The 21324-nt window shown below is 36.6% G+C and overlaps 1 protein-coding gene across 3 annotated transcripts in view; it reads right to left on the bottom strand.

Moving 5' to 3' along the window:
* Positions 1 to 21286, bottom strand: part of BMT2 (base methyltransferase of 25S rRNA 2 homolog) — a 34386-nt gene extending 13100 nt beyond the window's left edge. The window contains exons 1-2 of one of the 3 annotated variants that reach the window (XM_026862162.1): positions 21062 to 21286; positions 8914 to 9055 (exon numbers count right to left, since the gene is read on the bottom strand). In XM_026862162.1, coding sequence (XP_026717963.1) covers positions 8914 to 9055; positions 21062 to 21071 — 152 coding nt within the window. In that variant the 5' untranslated portion in view covers positions 21072 to 21286. Of the gene's footprint in view, positions 1 to 8913; positions 9056 to 9665; positions 9842 to 19964; positions 20045 to 21061 lie in introns of those variants that run through there. The other 2 variants (XM_026862179.1, XM_026862169.1) reach the window with 2 other exon arrangements.
* Positions 21287 to 21324: the final 38 nt, after the last annotated feature.

Consider the following 21324-nt stretch of genomic DNA (forward strand, 5'->3'; position numbering starts at 1 on the left):
TGGGCTTTACTACAGGTTTGGTAAATCCACTTTACGAAAGATGCAATACACCCAAAGGACACACTTGAAGTCAAATGGTGTTCTATTTCTAAAAGTTAGGCCATAAATCACAGCTGAGTAGAGATTCAAAATAGTTTTATCTGGATAGACTTTTAGAGCAAGACAGCAGAAGTCCTGTTAGAACATCACTAGAGGGTAAACTTCAGCTGTCACCTGAGCACCACTTTTCTCCACAAAGGTGCAAAGAGTTATTAACTAGCTCCCCATAAATGCAGGGGCTTCTGAAACCTCTGTGTCATGCAAGGCACATAATGTGGGGGAAAAGAAACATAATCCAGGCTATGGGCTAATTTACATACACCAGTTTTTAATTTTAATTGAGTTTGCCCAGGGTGTTTTCTGGTTTTAAGTAACAGGTATCTGCAGTAGCTATATTACTGTGGAAGACTTATCTCAGCTTTTAGTTTTTTCTTCATACTTAATTATTTTGCTAATAGGAACCAGAGCAAAATAATCTGGCCATACTTGAACAGAAATGCTAACCAGTTTAAAGGAATAAAAAAAGTTAAATTGCACCTGCATACTTCAACCGGTAGTCAGCATTAGTGTACAAGAAGCAAGCATTATGTTCGGGAACAACTGAATTTTGTCCACAAAATAGAACTAGAATTGGAAACAATTTGTTGCTGTGAAATTAAAAAGCCTGACTCACCCTGCACGAAGCAGTATTTTTAATTAGATGTGCCAGCCAAGTATTTGCATGGAAAGTTTAACAGAAATAGTACTTGTTTGAATGATGTTTTCATAACAACTGATTTTTATGATCTTTCTTGAAATTCACTCAATTCTCCTCTAACAAAGCTGCAGAGGCTTGAAGGAAATATTCCAGAAAACAAATTCAAGTGGAGTTTAATAACACCTTATACAAATCAGGATCAAGGTAACAAACACAGTATTTCACATCACAGATTCAGGAAAGGACATGTTGGTATAATGCTGCATTTAAATCACAAATAGAGACAAGGACTTGTAATACCCATGCCTTATCTAAGTGTTGGTGAGTGTATAGGCACCAAATATATTCAGCCTCTCCACCATATAAGATGTGAAGGGAAAAAAAAGTAAATCGGAGTTGAGTTTCCCAAAGGGAAATATACACAATCAAACAGGTACAGACAGAAGTCCCTTTGCTTTATTCCAAGATGACAGGAAATGGCCACTTCGAGTCAGTAAACATATAATTACAGTAGCATGTTATGTCCAGGTTACTAATTCTTGCCATGAGGGAGAAAAAATTAGTTATCCTGGACACATTCTGCACTGATATGCTTATAGGACCTCAAGATCAAAACTGATCTGTGTCTAAAACTCAAAGCACAGGCAAGTTTTACTTGCTCAAGCATTCTTGCACTAAATATAAAAAGTCTAAACTACAGACAGTAACCTTAGAGCAGAAAATACAGCTATATAAGTCAGTAAACATCATATTTCTAATTAACAAGGTTATAGTTACAATTCCTCAGTAACCAAAGCTATTTTCAGACCAAATGAAGCTGGATGGAATAAAGAAATAAAATCCTCATCTTAACAATATGCAGCAAGATCACATGCACAAGCATGAATAGCAGTCCAGGCTGCAATACTCCCAGATATACAGACTGTGAAACCATACCAACTCCATCCATCAGAGACTGCATGTATGGAAAGATAACAATTATAAAATTAACAAAGGTTAAAGCAGAAGGAGCCAGTTATTTAACTTAGCAGAAAAGAGATTTAAAAAAAAAAAATCAGTAAACAAGAGAACCCTAGAAAAACACTTGTATTATTGCTTGTATGCTAATAAAAGTGTATTTTACACTATAATGTATTATTTGTTTATAAGCATATGATCAATTCAGAACTATTTAATTCTGTGTGTCATTTAGTCTAAGGAATAAAACTCAGAAAAAAATATCTTTTTCCTCACTCTTTATGAGCTACCTTACTATTCTGTTAGCATCTTGCAGCCTCTGTTTTTATTCTTTTTTCTCATTATATCTCTTAAAACACCCAGAATCAATGGCAGTTTAAATAATGTTGCACTGCCACTGACATGTACGTCAGTACACATCAAAAAGTTGACAACTTTGGAGAATGCATCATTTTTTTCTCCTCAACTACTGATGTTATGAACCTTTTAACTCACTAGTAGCTGGGATGTTGCCCAGCTTAACGCTTAATAAACTGTTACACTGGAGAACCACCTACTTGTATAGTGTTTATTCTTGTCAGTGAGAATCCCTTTCTTCCTCCTTGGTACTGGTGCAAATCTGTGTTTTTTCCATCCTTCTACCCCTGCCTCCTATCATGTCAATTGAGTTCTCATAATTCTCTATTCTTCTTAACTGACCTTCCTTGTCGAATACACTATCAAAGTCAACCATAAGGAGAAGCATCTTCTATTCCTGGGTTTTCGCTGGTGGACTGAGGGGCCAGAGCCACAGGAAGGCCCAAAACAGGGTAAAATTCTTCACATTCAGATCCCATTCTGCATACCTGTGCAATACTACAAGGAAGCAAAAAAGCCCCAAACCACCAAATCCACCTATCCAAATGAAAAATCCTAGGCAATACTGCATATATTGACCACTGAGGGTTATCTTCCTTTTACATCTTTCTGAAGTTGCAATGATCCTGACAGGATTACCATATGTTGCCCTTTTGGCTCCCAAGGCCTCAGAGGAGCTGCCTATGTACTCCCCTCACAGAAGCGAGCCTCACACCTCCCAGGGGGTAACAGTGAGCATGTGAGCAGTCACTGTGCAGTAGCTAACCAGAAGCAATGCACACTCTAGTTTATCCTATGATAACTTATTGATGTAGCCACATGTTTAACTTCATGGCCTTTAAAAGCCATCATTGATCACACTGTAGTTTTGAGCATGCAGTTATCTAAGACTCTACATTTAACAACTCTCTCAAGTAATGAACAGAGCACCTCTTAATTATCTACAAAGAAAAATAAAATTAAGAAATCTATTTTATAATTCTGAGAACTGACATGGCTCCATTTTTAACTGACATTTAAGCGTTCAGTCTTTGATGATATAATATTAGCTCTACAATTAACATACTTGTGTAGAATTGTGCAATGTAAATGCTACCTGGGCTAACGCTACAGTTTACACAAACAGCAAAACAAACATTTCAGGCCTAAACTGTTCGAGTTTGATGGCAGAGAAACAGCTGAAGTGTTCAGTTCTTGTCTTTGCTTTTTTTAAAAAAAATAGTCATTTAGGTATTTCTTCAGTGAAACTTGTTTTCCATACTTCAAAACTCAAATGATAAAGAGACAGTTCAAGTTGACCCCCCTGCTCTGCTATCTAGGCTGGACACACATAGGAAGTTTCTGTAAAAGCTGGTATGAATACATATGCATTTGTTAATACTTTCCAGCAACAGAAGAGAAGCTTAATTTTCAAATACAGTGATCAAAACTAAGGGTTTCGATAGAATATATAATGAAAAAAAAAAAAAAAAAGATATGGGGAATTGCCAAAGAAACACCGTATGAAATTTAAAAGCAGTCAAGGACTGAGTAGTTAGTAGTTCTTGTCAAGTAGCAATGAATAACTAAATTAAAGATGGTGTGGTCAGATTTTATCATACGAAAAGGAGTTTCCAATAGCTGTTATCAATGCTCAAGGGTTTCAAACAGCCCATTTTACAGGCTAAGAACAGACACAGTTCATCTCTCTCCTTCTGCTTTATAATGAGGAAGAGGTGAGCTTGACTTATGTTCCTTACAATATTTACTACGAAACCCTAATATTGAAGATAAAATTCAGTGAGGGTACAGTGAAATAACATACTTCCCTTCAGAGCTGAAGGAGGGTCTAGACTTACTTCTCTTCACAAAATGTTTCTCCCCTCCTCCCACACACTGAGGAATAAGTTTATTAATGTCAATTTACAGAGCTGCTGGCCTGAAAAAAACCCAAAGTGTAAACTCTTCTACAGGTTTAACCCACCCACCCCCCAATCTCCAAAGAAAAAAAAAAATCAAGAAAGGGAGAATTCTCAATTGTCCTTGAGCACAATAATTATACCTAGAAGAGCAAAAGAATTTCCTGTGGGCTGGAAAATACTTTGCGATTGTCATGTGCACCCAGCTTCATGTTACGGAAATCCTATATTCAGCACAGGTCAGAGCACTAAGTTTCTTAATATAAAGTATTATATTGTCTTATCATAATATTTATATTTTAACAAAATATAAACTTCAAGATGAGAAACTTGCATACATTTTTCCATTTTATTTTTCATACTTGGTCTCAGTTCTAGGGTTTTGAGACATTTTCCTTTTGAGAAACACAATTAGGTCTGTAATCAGAGGTTTCTCTGCTGTTGCGTCCACCCCTCTGCCCCAAGCCAGCTTCTGGAGGCAATATCCTTCATTACCAAAGGATTCCAAGAATTTGAAAATAGCCAGCAGTTATAATATGATCACTGCTCTAATTAGCTCTAGTGTTCAACAAACAGCTATAGTGCTGTCAGAACAAAGTGTATTTAGGAGCAAAAATTACAGACTGTCATACAAACACGAACAATGAACATTAAGGGTTTTTTCCATTTTAAATGGTTTCCCTCCTGTTTAGGCCACCTCCTCCTTCATTCCAGTCTCCTGAAAGTGAATCGCTCACCTAACTGTATTCATCAAAAAGCTGCAAAACAGTCTTCAAATATTCATTCATTCAATCTCCCAAACTCAAACAGGATCTGCTTTCCAGTTCTAGCAGAGACCTGTTATTCTCAAAGATCCTCTAAGAGATTACTTAGCCTTCTCTTTTGACTAGACAGCTACAGTTTCTAAGAAAAACAACAAGGCTTTTGTGGAAAAAATTAGAAGATTTTTGATAATTTCTTTATCTTTCTTGCAGTTGAACTGATGTTTGTTATTTTTTAAATGCAGTGACCAAGGTGATATTTTGACTAAGAGCAATACTAAATAAAGTCAGACGAGTATTTTACATATCTTGTGGACAATCTCATTAACACACTCCAGTATGATATTTGCCTTTATTGCAAAAGCATCCCATGACTTTCCTATTCAGCTTGTGGCCTGCTAGAGAATCGAAATGCTTTTCTAAAAGACTGACACAACCAATTACTCCCTGGCCTATATTTGTATAACTGATATATATATAGGGTAGTTGATAATATTTAGTATAGTTAATAACACTGTTAAATTTAATCCTGCTATGAGTGACAGCTCTTTTCTGTTTAGTCTCATTTTCAAATTTAAAACCAGACTTTATTCTAGAAGATTGCTAATGAAGATGTTGACTAGTAATGGATACAGAAATCGACATAAGAGTCCTTCTCAGAAAGTCACATTTTAAAATAAGCTTCTAACATCTATTCTCTGCAGATTTTTCCAAATAGTTCTGCACTCACCTGACATTAACTTCAACAAGAGCATATTTCTTCAGTTTGCTCATGAAACAGTCAAAAGGCTTTTTTAAAAAATGCAGGTCTAGATAGTGTTTTGTCATGATAGTTGGAAGTGCAGATTTGGTGGGGTTTTTTATTTAAAAAAAATAGCCAAGTCAACACAAGTCTTAACACTGATGCAAAAGCAACAGAAAGAAGGAAACCTGCTGGTCTAGCTTATTTTGTTCTAACTAGAACCAGAACAGGCTGGCATTCATTGTCCATACAAAGGTTCACCAGCCTACCTATGCCAGCAAAAATTAAGAGTTAGAACAATTATTCAGGGTAAACATCATCTTACACTATTTTGGTTTAAGGTTCAAGTTTTGTGTTGCAATATAAATGAAAGAAAACCAGAAATGTTAATTTCCAAATACCATTTGCTACTCCATATTCAGTTTTCTAAAGATACAAAAAGAAAGCAAGTGAAGAACAGTTGAGTGTTGCCCAGGCTTTTTACAACACCACTCAGGGGATCATTAATTTGCATCTGGAAGGCGCTAAAGTTTTAATCCCTCTTCACCTCAACCCCTCTCCGCAATTAACAGTTGCATAACGTTGCCCTAAACAATAAATAAAACTGGCCCTATACAATGCAGCATATGGTCATCAGCACAGTCTATCATGTACTGCTTGCCATCTTTTACAGTTTCTAAAGTCTGGATATGTGTTGGTTTAAATAAACAACTAATGAAGTAGTAAAATAATGTTTTAGTCTATCTGGTTTAGAATTGATATCAGAAAAAGCATTTTTTCCATTTTCTTCTACGAAATGGCTAGAAAGAATTTTGAAAGGCGAACCCTGCAAGAAAATTGTTATACTTCATCCTAAGTACGCATGGCTTCTCCAGTGGTTATTCTGTATTCTCTGATTTACTTTATCAGGTGCTAGCTTATAAAAGAATACAGGGAAAACGAAGGAAAGAAAAAAAAGGTGTTGGGTTGTTTTTTTTTTATGTAGTGGAAAAAACACTTCTCAGATTCAGATCTCTGAAAAGATCTTCTTTCAACTTAAAACAAAAAAGCTCAGACTATCCATTCTTTAAACTTCATCTAATACATCAGCTACCTTTCTGCTGTCATGGTGACACAGTTAAAAGCATTGAGCAAAAGCTTCCACTGAAGCCTCATGCAAGTAAAGTTCTCTTGCATGCAATTATGCACCCAGACACAAGAAGGAGTAATAATAGTGGGACCTGCCATCTGTCTGGGACACCTCTTGGCCCTTTGAGAATAAAAAACTGCAGAACACAAAGTCTATCTGATACGCTCTGATATCTAGCCATCCAGGCCTCAGTTTAATCCGAGACACACTGAAAAGTACCCCTCTTTTTCTACTGGTGCAAAACTCCTGACCCCTGACTTTGTAAATGAAAAAGGTACGTGATTTAGTTGAAGCTTTATACTGAGACAGAACATTCCAGTGTCTTTTACAAGGTGGATTCTCTTCTTAATACAAGTTCATGGTGCAAGGCCCAAAATGGACACTTAAATGTTTACTTCGTAAATCTTGTAAGAACTACAAAGAGAAGCCAAGTGAGACATAGAACCAAAAACCTTAAATACACAGGCCATCAGCCAATCCTCCCCTATCCACAAGTAACATTATCCTGTCCTACAGGGTAACAGACAAGCTTGTCACAAGCTATGGGAATACTGTTTAGCTGAAATTAAAGGGCACACAACTACTGAAGTAAGTTTCACATACTAGTTGACAAACAAATTGTAAGAAAAATCAAGGAATGTTCCATGGCAGTCTGCCCTAGGTCCAGTACAATTAGTTTTTTCAGAGATAACCTGAACATTGGAACAGTCAGTACTCAACTGCGAACAATGCCAAGCTGGGACAGGGAAGATGCTACAAGAAATCGCAGTATTAGAATTCAATATGATTCAAGAGAGTGTAATTTAGTGAAGAGAAATACATATATCATCATTTCCATGGGAGTATTGAATAGTACAAATACAGGAAAACAACTAGCAACTGAGGAAGCCTGTAAAAAAGAAATGGGCAGCTGGGGATCACAAGTAAGCACAAATCAATGCTATACCAATAAAAAAAAACAAACAACACAAAACAAAACACACCAGAAAGAAAAACAACACACAGAAAACCCAACAAACAACGTCAATAGCATAAACAAGAGTTTACTACAACGTCAATAATATTTATTTTATTTATCCCTGTCAAGGCCATTGGAATACTGTGTCCATTTTTGGGCACAGTTCTTTACAACTGATTCACCTCCCTTGTAATTGGGATAAAGATACACAAAACAGGTACAAAAAAGGGTCTGTAAAGAAACACTTAACTACAGTTTGGGGGGTGTGTGTGTTTTCTTTTTGTTTTGGTTTTTAAGCTAAAGGATAAAAGGTTGATATGTAAAGGAATGGTTTTCAAATACCTAGGAATTTATGGTAGGGAAAAAGGAAACCAGCTCATTATTACTTGCTCCATTTCCAGAAGCCACAGAACAGCTCAAGTTGCCACCAGGATGTACTCTAGATCAAATGTTTCACAGTTACATCCCGTCTTTTTTTTTTTTTTAATATATGGGCTCAAAGGACTCATGTAATGAATTTAAATTTAACAATACTACATCTGCTGTTCTTTGCTGCCTTTTGCTCAGCACTTTGCAAGACTCACCTGCAGGACCTACAGACTGGCACACAAGATTACTTTTTGCTTGTCCAAAGTCATTCCCAAGGGCAGGATCACTGATAAATTATCTTTCCAGTTATATTTCAACAATATTTTGTTTTATTCTGCTGTACAGATTCCATGGTATGCCTTGGATGCCAACAGTATGCAGGAATCCCAAGTGACTGGCATTTCTCTCCTTTTAGGAGTTTATTTTCTTCAAGGATTGAAATAGTTTAGCTGAACTCACTGAACTTCACAATTAGGATAAACATCTATTTTTTTGTTGGGTTATGACTTACAGAAATTTTAAAGTTTAAAATCCATTTAAAACAAGTTTCACAGAGGTTAAAGTCTGTTGGAGAAGATTAAGACTTGAAAATTAAGCACCAGAGATTTGCATTTAGAGATCAAACACTATTATATACACAAATCAAAACAAAGCCCTGAAAATTAAACTTGAGTTACATACTCACTGTATTTGCTTAGTTTAGGTTTAAATGTATGGAAAATTACTCCATAGGTTTACTTTCAAACACCTTCAGTATTTGAAGAAAAAAACCCACGCTGGTTGTTGAAGATACTTTTAAAAAGTGTCACCTCATAACAAAACACTCCATAAGCTATTTCTGTCATAAGTGTGAACTGTAAGAAGGTATTTTCTTAGGAAGCAATAAATCATTACCATGTTACAGAACCAATCTTAAACACTGGCAAAAAAGCAAAGAACATTTAAGCCTTGTATTATAAATAACTGCAAGTGTGCAATTGCATCTTTCAAATACATTAAGATTTACCTGCAACACCATTCAATTCGGCCTTCCCCTTCACAAGTTTTTGCCCAGTGATTATCTGCAAGGTTTTTCATTGCCACAGCATATTCACACAGAGTTTCCTCATCCTCACAGTGCTCACGCCAGATCTTATCAAAGTCTCCCACTAAACAAAACAACAACAAAGAAAAATAGCACATTAGATACAAAGTGTCTCAATCTCCATGGCAAAATCCCCATCTTCCAATTAAAAGAAGTTACTTAATACACCAAGAGATTACTTTACCTGCCTGCCACAAAAACAAGGTTTCCTTTCTCTAGTCAAACACAGAATTCCAGGTTTTGGAGAAAGAAGGGGCTATCGGGTACTTGAGAAACAAGCAATATTCTCAGTATACTGATTTTGTTCAGTTTGTTCTGTGAAATTCAAGTCCCCGGAAAGTTTTGCTTTTCAGGTTTCTGTGCAGGAGCATTAACATGACAAACAGTTTAGAAATGAAAGACTAAAAGGTTTCCTAGTAGCATTTATGTTCATGGCAAATACTCTGGATATTATGTGCAAAAATGCCAAAAAGGAAGTTTAACCTAGCATATGAGTTTCTTTGGATACACTGGAAAAGGAATTCAAGCCTTCACTTTGTCTGTTTAATCTAGCAAGTCCCAATGAATTAGTTTCTAGGGGAAAATACGGAAGAATCAAACCAACTATGGTCAGGAAGTCACAGATAAACTTGTCTGCTGATCTCTAGGGACAGATTTATTTCCATGTTCCTCACCTTGCTGAAAAGTAGTCTTGCAGATTAAGTTCTGACACTTTGAAGTAATTAAACATGATTTTCCCTCTTTTGCTGCTAAGTATCCACTTCTCCTAGCTTGCTTTACATAATGTACTGCTAAACAAAAACAAGAAAAATGCTAGTAGTGGCTAGCCACAATTCCTATTGTGGTTTCTACTGCATGCAAACTCGTGGTATATCTTACTAAAAGGACATTTCTGCCCTAAGAAAGAAAAATACATGCTCACTGGTATGATCGTCGTTAATTCCTTTTGTGTTTCTTAATTACAGATGTGTGCACATATCTAATATATATAAATTTGTAGAATAAAAATTATCTGCTTATTTTGCACCTATGAGCTGATAAAGTTAACAAGTTTTCAAGAGCAGAGCTATACTTTAAGCCTTGAATCAGACAACCACACTTTTCATAACACAGTTCCAGAAGCTGTGTTGGTAGCACCTTCATATTACAAAAATATTTTAAAAGTGTAACAAGCATAAGCTAACTATTAATGTGTGCTAAGGCATGAAAGTATGACCCATCCTTCTGATATCAGTAAGAGATTTTTGTTTCTAACCCACTTATAGCCATTTCTTTTATATGCTGTTTTAATTCGCAGTAAATAACAGATTTCTTTCAGTGGGAAGCTTTTTATTTTTTCCCTCATGTATGCAAAGATGTAAAAATCCCTCACCTCACCTGTCCTCCACTTACAGCAAGACTAGATAAGATAGACAAGTATAGATAGTTGCATACTAAGAAGATTTAAACCAACCATCCAGGTTACTCCCTATTTAAGTTTGGTTTAGGGATGTCACAGCAATTTTCTCTTCAAAATAATAATCTAGCACACTTGTACAATCATCAAAATGAGTCATGTTTAAAATTACGTGTTTATACTCCCTTGTGTGAGATGGCAGTTGAAATGGAAGGGAGTGGCCATGATTTAGTTTTAACAAAATAGGAAGCTATGCAAGAAATCATTAATTCTGCTTCATATTCAACAATCATACATAAGGAAGTTATTAGATTGGACAAAAAAAAAAGTATTATATTTGATCAGTACACCTCATGATTTCACAAATGATCCAAGTTCAGAGAAATATGCTTTATAAGAAAAGGCACTAGAGCATGGTTGCCAACTGACCACTAGAGCAGATAAACACCCAAGTAACAGGCAGGCCCCCACAGGGGTTTCTGCTAAAACCTGTGGGTCACTTTTCCAGAGCTATCATGAAGGACAGAACATTACTCAACTTAGGAAAGAGAGCAAGAAATAGTACAGACAGTGGCCTACCAACAAAGGGGCAAAACAAGCACAACTCTTACAAATCTTTAGTAGTGCAGAATCTATACAACACCAAGTCAGAAAGCACTAGCTAAGATCACAATGTATTCTCCATAGCCAATTAGTTCTGGTGCATTTTAGATCAAATTTTCATAGTTTCTATGCCACAATACTTGTGAACCTTACTGCATGCTCCAGACAACTGTGAAATGCTAGAATGACATCCAGTTGATAAAGCTTTGTTTGGCTAAATACATGGCTAATTAGAAAGGAAAAAAGTAAACTGAACACTTATTGAGGGAAATATCACAAATACAAAATCCTAAGCTAAATACTGTTCATCTTTTAGTCCATCTCTTCATTTGGTCTATTCTTAAGCAATTATTCTGTTTCCAAATACCATTTTTCCTTAAAACTTAAGCAATAAGACAGACGGGGAAGAAGAAATATGCAAAGACCAGATGTTCTTAACTCAAATAGCTGGTCCTTTCTCACAGCGAAGTAGCGATGCCTCCTAACACTGAATCCTGCTCTCTTACTTCCTTCTGAACAAGGCAGAGATTTGCACCTCTCTCTGAAAGCTGAGGGTCAAAAGAGGCCATAGATAAGGAATCTTAAATTTAGATATATAGCAAGAGACCCAGAGCTGACTACCAGCACTCTGGGACATGAACTTTGGGTTACAACAGAGCCGCCTTTGACAGTAACAGCTTCTTGGCACTGGGCTGACAAGAAAAAAAAACTGAATGATGTAGACTGTTCGGAGAGACATGCAGAACAAAAGTGAAAAATTAACCACAAAGTAATTCTATCACACATCCTATACCAGGTCAATTCTGTGTGCGCTCCTGGTTTGTTTTCATTTAGCAATACAGCAGGTCTAGAGATACAGAAAATGGCAACGTGAGACAGATACAGCACAGCTTCTGTATGAACACCACCAAAATAGAGGTGAGAAAAAGGCATATGAAAGCAGGAGATGACAGACCTCCACAAGATCACAAGTGACAGGAAAGGCAACTATGGAACAACTTCTGGGTATTCTATGAGTATGAGACATTCAGAAAAGCATAACAACACAGTTTCAAAGAAAAAAAAGTTCACAAAATGTGTAATTAAGCTTAAAGTTTCATGCAGCTGGGCAAACTAAGGGAAGAAGATTCACGAGAAACTTTGAAGATGCAATTTCTAACTCAGGAGCTCCTAAGACAGAATGGCGAGCAAGCATAGTGATACTCCAGCAGCACTTCTCATATTCTTGTCTAAGCATCATCTGTTGAACAACTGTCAATACTGCCCATTTGTCTGCCCTTTCATAAATGAAAGCTCCAGAACAACTGCAGATAAGGGGTCTTTTGTAAGACACTGGCACCGTTGTGCAGGGACTTTCAAAGAAGGGTCTGAGGTCCCGTTTCCCTTGAAAAAGTACCATGGTAGTGAGTTTTGGGTCTTTCTCCCCTATTCTCCAGAATCATGCTCCAATACTGAGTTGAAAATGCAAATAATGCATCTTATCTGTTGAGATTTTGAGGTAGCGACTACAAAAGGCCTTGAAGCATCCAATTTCAAACTGATACCTAGAACACAGTAGAGCTATATAGTAAATTTCTCAAACAATACACTATAATCCACTGTGCATTAATTTTTCAAATAATATATTATAAACCACATGCAAATACTGCATTAACTCTAGTGGAATTAAACGTTTATTTATGAATATTACTTGCATAACCAGAAAGACAGCAAAATATGCAAGAAGGTTTCACCACAAAACTAATGGCTGCTAAAGCAATAAGATAAATACAATCTTCTGCTAAGCAATCAATAATGCTGTAAATTAAACAGAAGTTTGTGGTAGGCTAATCTAAAGGAATAATAAAATCTTGCATCTTGAATCACATCTTAAAGTTAATATTTGATTTTGTGCATTAAACTTTTCATCTCATACTCACGATCATACCATAACACAAGGTTTAAGCCTACTTGACACTCTTACCATGCACTTGGAGATCTCCTTTTATGCTATTTAAAACCTGTTTTGAGCACTGACTCTTCAGAGATCTTCATACACCTCAGATCTCCATCAAGGAACCAGTTATGCCAATGTCCAGATGAAAAGTGTAATTGGCAAGACTGGCTCATAACAGGTGTTTCATATACCTCTCAAATCACTACAGAGACATTATTTTAAAATAATTTAATGTTTGCTCTCCTCTCTACCCAGAATTGCCTAGAAAATAAATAAATTGCCTACTCTTCACCTTGAAAATTATATTCCTTTAAAAGCAAAAAAGCCCAAAGGTTACCTCTTTCTAGTAATTCTGTCAGTGAACAAATGACTAACCAACTTGTAGGTTCTTTGTAACACAGCCTTTTCTAATACAGTAACAAAAATCCAATACTATTTACCTAGAACAGATGAATCCCTCTAAATCCACATTAATATTGACCACGGAATAGCCAAATCATACCCTCAAACCCAATCACAGAGTAATCAGCAGTTGCTGAATTCCGTCAAAAGAGAAAACAGGTCAGGAACATAGAAATTATTTTTAAATTACCCTAATTACAAGTTAGTTTTCATTGTGGGTAACAGCAATAGAGACCTAACGTTAGCTGTTTTAACAACTGAAAACATTTTAATAAAGAAGAAAGAATCATACAAGCCAGTAAGAACTCCCCTCATTCTACATTTATTTACAGGATCTCACCAAAGGTCCCCAGCACAGCATAAAACAACCAGATATGCTATTCTTGGTGGGACAATCCCACACCATAACTCTTCTCTCCAGGCAGTCGATTTTTAAGAACAAAAATCCAGCTTTCTTCCATCCTATTTTTTGTCCTTTTTTTTTTTTTTAAAAAAAAAAGAGACATTTCTTTATAGAGTATTAAATGGAACTGTCATTTAAGGTATGCTTATGAAATAAAAAGAAATTAATTAGTCAATTATTCTTCAACTTCTGACTGAATAAATCATATCAATTGGTATTTTAAACAAAACACAACCCTCTGTATATAAAAGAAACAGAGCTCAGTTTTGCTAAAGGCAGTATTTTTCTTTTTGGAATGGGATAAAACCCCTAACAATTGATTTCAATAATCCTGTTTTATCAGCAATAAAATAGCTAAGTCATACAGAGTTAAATGTACTATCTGCATGCACGAAAAAGGTTCTATAATTACTGTTTTCCTTAATTCCATCGGTGCTCTTCAGAAAAACAGTGTAGTCATATCTGACAATCTCAAAAACAACTACAAAATACTTAATCCATCACTGAATAAGATCTTGCATCCCAAAAATTAACTGACAGCACACACTTAAGCTTCAGGTAGATGTAATGTGGGTTTAGATCTTAACCAACTCTCTCCAAAAGAAACAGTTTAACACTTGAAGAAACTGGAATTAGAACAACCATTGTTTCCTTTTGGAAAACTACAATTTTCTGAATTCAAAGTAGCTGTAATTGGAAAAAAAAATCCACAAAAAACCCAAAACAGACAAGGGCTTAAGGGTTTGAAGTCTTTGCTACCTACATACTGATATAAATTGGTAATGTAAAAAACCTAGATTCAATCCACTCCCTTTTCAATGCTTCTATTTAACAGCACATTGCCTTTCTACGTACACCTTTGATGGCTCTGGTAGAGGAGAAAATAAGCTCAATACATTAGCTAACAACGAAAGACAGAAGCAAAAGTGATATGTTCATATTTGCACAATAGTTATTAATAAAGCTCTTTGAACTGCTCATTGTAAAAAGTAAACCTAGCCCCACAATCCATGGCACTGCTGGATAACTTCAGACTGCAGGTTGCTGGCCTTAGCAACATCTAGCAAGATCTCTGAGCTCTCTTTTTTGTTGCTGATGGCAATGCACCACAGAATGAAAAAAATCCATCTCATTTTTAGCCTCTTAAGACCACCTCTCACTTGCTGGAAGCAGTAAACCAGCCTCTACAACATTCTAAACAGTAAATGGAAAAAGCAACCCTACGCTGTTCACTAGGCTAAAGCTGAAATCAAATTCCCATCAATATCTGGCAAAATTTCCTCATTAACAATGACTTGTCAGTTGAAATTTAGCTGCACTACTAAATGTCTGGATACCGTGTCAATAATTAATGAACTAATTACATGAGAAATATCAGCTAATATTATGCTATTTACAACTTCCACTGTATACAAGATAAAGCAGAAACTAAACATCTTAGTAAAGTGTTTTTGTAAAACACAATCAGGTATTTTTGGCCTCACTGTTTTCCAATTTTACATGTCTAAATGCAGAACATGAACTTCAACTTGGACAAAGTTCAAGCAATCAGAGCTAATATTTTTCTTATCTTGTCTGACTAGTGTTTGCTTTACACTTCTTAGGATTTACCTGAAATTTTTAAAAGATTTTTCTTGTGAAATAAGTGCAAGAATCTCATTTTCTCAATCTGTCTCAACAGCAATGTTCCTCCCTTCTACTCACGTAGAAAGGATACATTTAACCTAATGTGGATTTTTACATTTGACCAAATGTGGATTTTTATATTTGACCTGTCAGGTGAACTACCTATCTGTTTACACTAAAAGGACTCCCAGGGTACAATTCATCTGCTATTTAAAGCATTTACTTGAGGTCAGCTTCTATCACCCTGAAGAATGATTTATGTCTCTGACCTGCTATACATCTCCAATAGCTGTCACACAAACAGTAGGGAGCCTATTTAAGACAGTTTAAGCAATTACAGCCCTGGGGTATTGGATCTACTCTACTGGAAACAGCCCTCTCCCTCTTCCCAAAGCCTGACATTCTGGGATGGACTATGTGCTGCACCTTACCACCACCAATGCAGAGATGAACACATTAACAGAAATTACTGATTTTGGTAGATTTGTGCAAACGCATGAGCAAAAAATCTGAAGCAGATGAGGCACAGGTACAGACTTCATTATGCCGACCCTGCAATAGGAACACCACCTTCCCCACCAAGATAATAAAAGAGCAGTGAAGGAGGTTACATATAGCTGTTTGTTCAGTGGATGCAACTATGTTATGTAGCCAGAGGGTTTTCAAAATTTGTGAGCTAACTAAATGATACCAATGATTAAATTCCCGAAGTGTAAAATACTATAGGATTTCTAACGGAAGTTTCACTGCAAAACTGTGGTGTGCAAGTTGTAAGGTCAATCATAGCAATGCTGATAAAATAGCATCAATTTTAATTTCAGTGAAATGGAATTTAGTTTCTATTGCTTGAAAACATAACAGTATTATAAAATGTCTCCATCTTCCAAGAAATTAATGCAAGTGGGGAAAGACAAATGGACATCTTGAAAACTTAGGCTTATTTCTACAGTAAACCACTTATATTTAACAAAAAGGAGTAACAAATGTTAACTTATCGTGTACAGTTCAGTGACAGAAGTTTTCCTGTTCTGTGAAAAATGCCACCATTTCAAAACGTTTCCTGTTTCACATCAGGAAGAACTTAAGCTCTCTCAAGGTTTTTAATGAAAATCATGAGAGGGGAAGAGACCATAAAGCAATCAACTTCACAACAACACTTCTTACGCAAATGTCTAAACCACTCACCTACTCAGGCTACTTATTATCATCAGGCAGGGTCCTGTAAATTCTTCCAAATTTTCTGGATTTGAAAAACCTCTTGATAAAGTTATTATCCATTTCTTTGAAGTTTCAACAAATCTTTCTTTTAAGGAATCAAACTACCACCTAGAATTGCTTCTATCAGCTTCTGTGATACAGAAACTAAATCAGGACAAATACCAGTTTGTTGTGATTCTAATCCTGAACAGCCTTAACAGGTGTATGGAAGGAGAAATTAAATATTTTAGTAAATACATAGCAAAATATTTCCTAAAATACTCTTACAGATACCTCCTCAAATTTTTTCCACTTGTACTCAATACAGGATTTCCAGGGAGAAGTAGAGGGTCCTGTAAATCATCTTTCCAGACAACATACAAAACCATCTATAACCAAGGGTCATGCCGCACAGAAAATGTTTAACTGATGAATATAGTTCTGCATGACTACAAAGGTAATAAACAGCTCTGATTAAAAAAGGTTGCCTCTGTATCAGTGGAAGGGATTTTTATCACAGCAAAAATTAAACCTACTTGGCTGCTACAAGCAACTGGAAAAAAACTAGTATCACATAGCAGATGTTCAATAGATCCTGCTTAGTTCCCTATGAACCACTAAATTTGTTTTTACAAGTCTGTCAGGCTTGACAGACATCAGCACAAATGCAACACATGAAACCTACATGCATATATGCAACCGATACCATATACTCCTGCCCATGGCTCCCACCTAAAAGATGCATAGAGGAAAATCCTATAAAATCTGGGGATACCTATGGTACCAGGCAACAGAACCAACAACAGACTAAAGCAAGATTTGTTTTGTTCCTCATCCCCATATTGTAAAAAGGCTAGTAGGAGGAATTCAAGTCTCATGAAAAACCCTAATTTCTGTACTTTCTAAGTGCTTGTGTCAAGCATGCAGAACCCTGAAGTTTCTTGTAAGTGAATAACCAGGCGCTTAAGAGTCGTTTCAGCTTTTGGATTTTACCCTGGTGTGCAAGGTCATTAAGATTGAACTAGACTGTTTGGATAGGAAACAGAAATAAACCTTCAGCAAAACATGAGTCTTATGCTAATGAGATACCCTCCTAAGCAAACATGTTATACCTCAGTGTATTTTGCTTCCACTTAAGAAATTTTTCTTCACAAAAGCAAAGTTTATAGGTGAATCTGATGAATGATGTGTATTTTTAGGAACCACAAGACAGGTTTTCTCTGTTTCTATCACTGCCTTAAAATGGTCTGAAACAACTTCTTAATGATTAGCTAATTTAGTTGACACACTCACTCAGTATGGACAAGGACCAATCACCTTAATTAAAAAAATATTTTTTTTTTTTACACTAAAAAACCCACCCTCATTTGTTAATCTTCATTAAACCATTTTGAAATATATGACATATATTACCATAGGATCTACAGTGGAAAAAAAAAAAAAAAAAAAAAAAATCGCAGAATAGCAAATCTTCCATGGCATTTATGATTACATGCTTCCCTTTTTTATTTACTAATTAACAACAGAGAGGGTGTAATGGGAAGGGAAGGGAAGGAAAGGAAATAAAAAAGGAAAGGAGAAGAAAAAGGAGAAAAAAATATAAATAACCCCACTAGAAGTAATACTAGTTTAGTAATATCCCCAAAATAGGAAGAGGTAAGTATTAATCACAGAGTAAAAAAGTTAAAATTGTTGAAGAGAACAAAAAAATACACTTCAATGCAAACTTAAAAGAATTTAAGCTGAACCATTTTCAACATGGCAAATGCCTGTCATACATACACTGGCACACTCTGGGACTACATGACATGAGCCACAGTACAGAAGTACATACAAAATCCATCCACCATACTTACAAGTAAAAGTGGTTTAACAAATGCAGAAATTTAAAAAAACAGCCAAGATTAAGCTCTGATGAATCCAACTTATAGTTTTTCACTGAGAAAAAGAACATCAAACCCTTTAGATGACATGAAGCCGACTAAACTTTACTCTAGTAATTCCTTAATAACTGCAAAAAAATGGTTGTGATGCATCCCTAGTTAAGAAATACTCTTTTGCACTTTGACAAGCATGCAACTTCTTCAGAAACATGCTAGCTTGCAGTTTTGAAGCATATTGTCACTTTTCCACTGGCTCATCTTCAGAAAAAAAAAAAAAAGGGGGGAACCATTGTGGGAAATTAAACAAAATTATAACAATGGTGCCAGTTATAAGCAAGTCAGGTAATACACTGTCTTGCCTTTTACAATTGCTCATTGAAACTCAGGGCTAACATTAGCAAGGCAAATGAATTCTCAAAGAAATCAGCTTATTAAAATCAAGCCTGTATAACTTCTATCAACAAACATCTCAGTGTCTCAAGGACACAACTATTTCCCTTCAACACTTCTAACAGGAGACAGTAACTTAAGATCATATTACAATACCAGGGACTTTCTTAGACTTAAGCACCCTGTGCAACATAATCATATAGCTTTCAGAAAGATACCTAACATGCTTTTTCCTCTACCAACAAAATATGCTATTCTATTTAAGTATCTACAGACAAAACACCTATGTCCATGCAACAGCAATTCTAGTACTGTTTGCTTATTTAGACAAAATGGAAACTAGCTTCATAGAACCCTAGTAAACATGGGAAGAGGCAGAGTTTAAAAAAAAAAAAAAAGACCAAAAAAAGACAATACAAGATTCTGGAATAATACAGATAGCTCTGTTTCTGCTTCATATGTAGATGTCTGCACTGCAGAGCCAGGAAGCTTTCCATGGGTAATAAGCTATAAGTATATAAGCAAGGATGCACTTCTTAACTTTGCTTTTTCATACCCAAGTTATAATTCGATTTGTACTGAGAAATTACTGATTTGTTGCTTTTTCACTTCTCTTTAGCAAACCGTCAACTTTGATTTTAGCCAGTCAGTGTCTCTGAGCATTAGAAAAGAAAACAAACAAAAATTCCAAGAAAAAAATCCTTCAAATGTCAAGCATGTACTAGTATAACAATTTCAGAATGACATTAAATGCACTTAGGAAGGAGATTCTCAAGTCTGCTTTTAGAAGCACAGAGACATGTAGGGAGAAAAGACTCCAAAAATAAAATTCTGAAGTTGAAACAACCTAACATGTGAGGCACTGCAACTACTAATTGTTAGTAAAGACCACCTACTATTGGATGGTTAGGTAATGGGTGGAGCCCACCTTGTTGCACAGACACTATGGGATGAACTGTTCGGGTTTTAATTCTTTTCATGAAAATACATACGGTGTTGCTAATTTAGAGTGGCTAGAAAAATCAATGTAAAGTTTTCACTAACACATGATCTACAGGACATACAAAGTAAGTTAGAATTACTATTTGCTCTTTCGTTTTACCAATTACACTGAACTAAAGATAAAACACAACTTACCTTTGCATACTAACTTGCACTTTGCTGACAAGCAGGCTTACATAGACTTCCATGAAATTTAGTCTCTCTAAAAAAACTCAGTTGTTATGGAGATTGCTCACTTTTTTATAAAAACAAAAGTTAACAGTGCCAATGTTTGTCTGCCTTAATCTTCAAGCACTCTGAAGTAACAGAGAAATATGAACTGCTCAAAGCTGGGTTCTCCTGCCAGGATTTCACTGTTAAAATGTACTGTGTTCTTTCACCTAAATGTCAGGATAACAAGGGAGACCCTCCCTTCAGTTTTGGCTCTCCAAGGCCAAAATAAACAGTGGCTCTTGATCAGTGTCTACATAGGTAGACATCTGTGCCCAAATTCTATGCACAGGGTCCCATGGAGACTTCTGAAGTCCAGAAAGCAGAATGACCTTGCTACTTTAACAGAAGTAACATAGATAGAGGCAAGAACTCTGCCTACAACAGGAAGAGTTTTCACTTTGTAAGTGTCCTTCTGACGTATGCACCAGGTCAAAGAGCTGCGGACTCACTGAAAGACTGAGAAGATTAATTCTTTGTAAGCTATGCATAAAAAAGATTGAACAGACCATTATGATCAACCTGAGTAGGTTACAAATTTCAGCAAAGAAATCTCAACTCAGATACTCATCCTCATCTGAAAGCACTTCTGGCAGGTTTTAAGCATTCCAATACCACCCGTAAGAACCTTGCATAAGGGCGTTAATACTGATGACACAGTAGATTTTCCAAGGACTCAGAGTAATTTATTTTGTAACTATTTTCCCCCAACTCTTTTGCTCAGTGCTCCTGCCTGAACTATCCCTCCACGGCTGAAAGACAGGAGGCACAACAGTTCAAAAAGACCGTGTTTTTCCAGATCACCATTCAACCTCTCCTGGCATTCATGACCTACTGTTCTCCCCACTCCTGCCGATCCTCAGTTTGGAAAACACTGCCGTACGACTTGGAAGCTGCTTGTGGTGAAAGGCCTCGCTGTAGCTACGTGCTGTTGAATGTCACCCGGCGCGGTAACGTGGGGCTGCACGGACCCACGTCCAGCCGGAGGAGTAGCACACCTTTAGCCAAGCACACATTTTCACCTCGCAGCATTATCCGTGCACACCAATCCTCTGCTACATCCCACGGGAAAAGCTCCTAGACATGCGCCATGATCCCTCCCAAGCCAGTAAGGGGTCTCCGCTCCTAAGAGCCCACGGAAACCGGCAAAACCTCGGCAAAGCCGACCGGGGCTCCTCGGCGGGGCTGCGGGCAGCGGCGCCCCTGGTCGCCCGGGGAGGAGCAGGAAGCGAGCCCGGAGCGGCTCCCAGCCGCTGCTCCCAGCCAACCCCCCGACACACCCCCT

This window comes from Athene cunicularia (genome assembly GCF_003259725.1).
Source record: "Athene cunicularia isolate RWA chromosome 1 unlocalized genomic scaffold, athCun1 chr1_part2, whole genome shotgun sequence".
Classification (NCBI taxonomy): domain Eukaryota; kingdom Metazoa; phylum Chordata; class Aves; order Strigiformes; family Strigidae; genus Athene; species Athene cunicularia.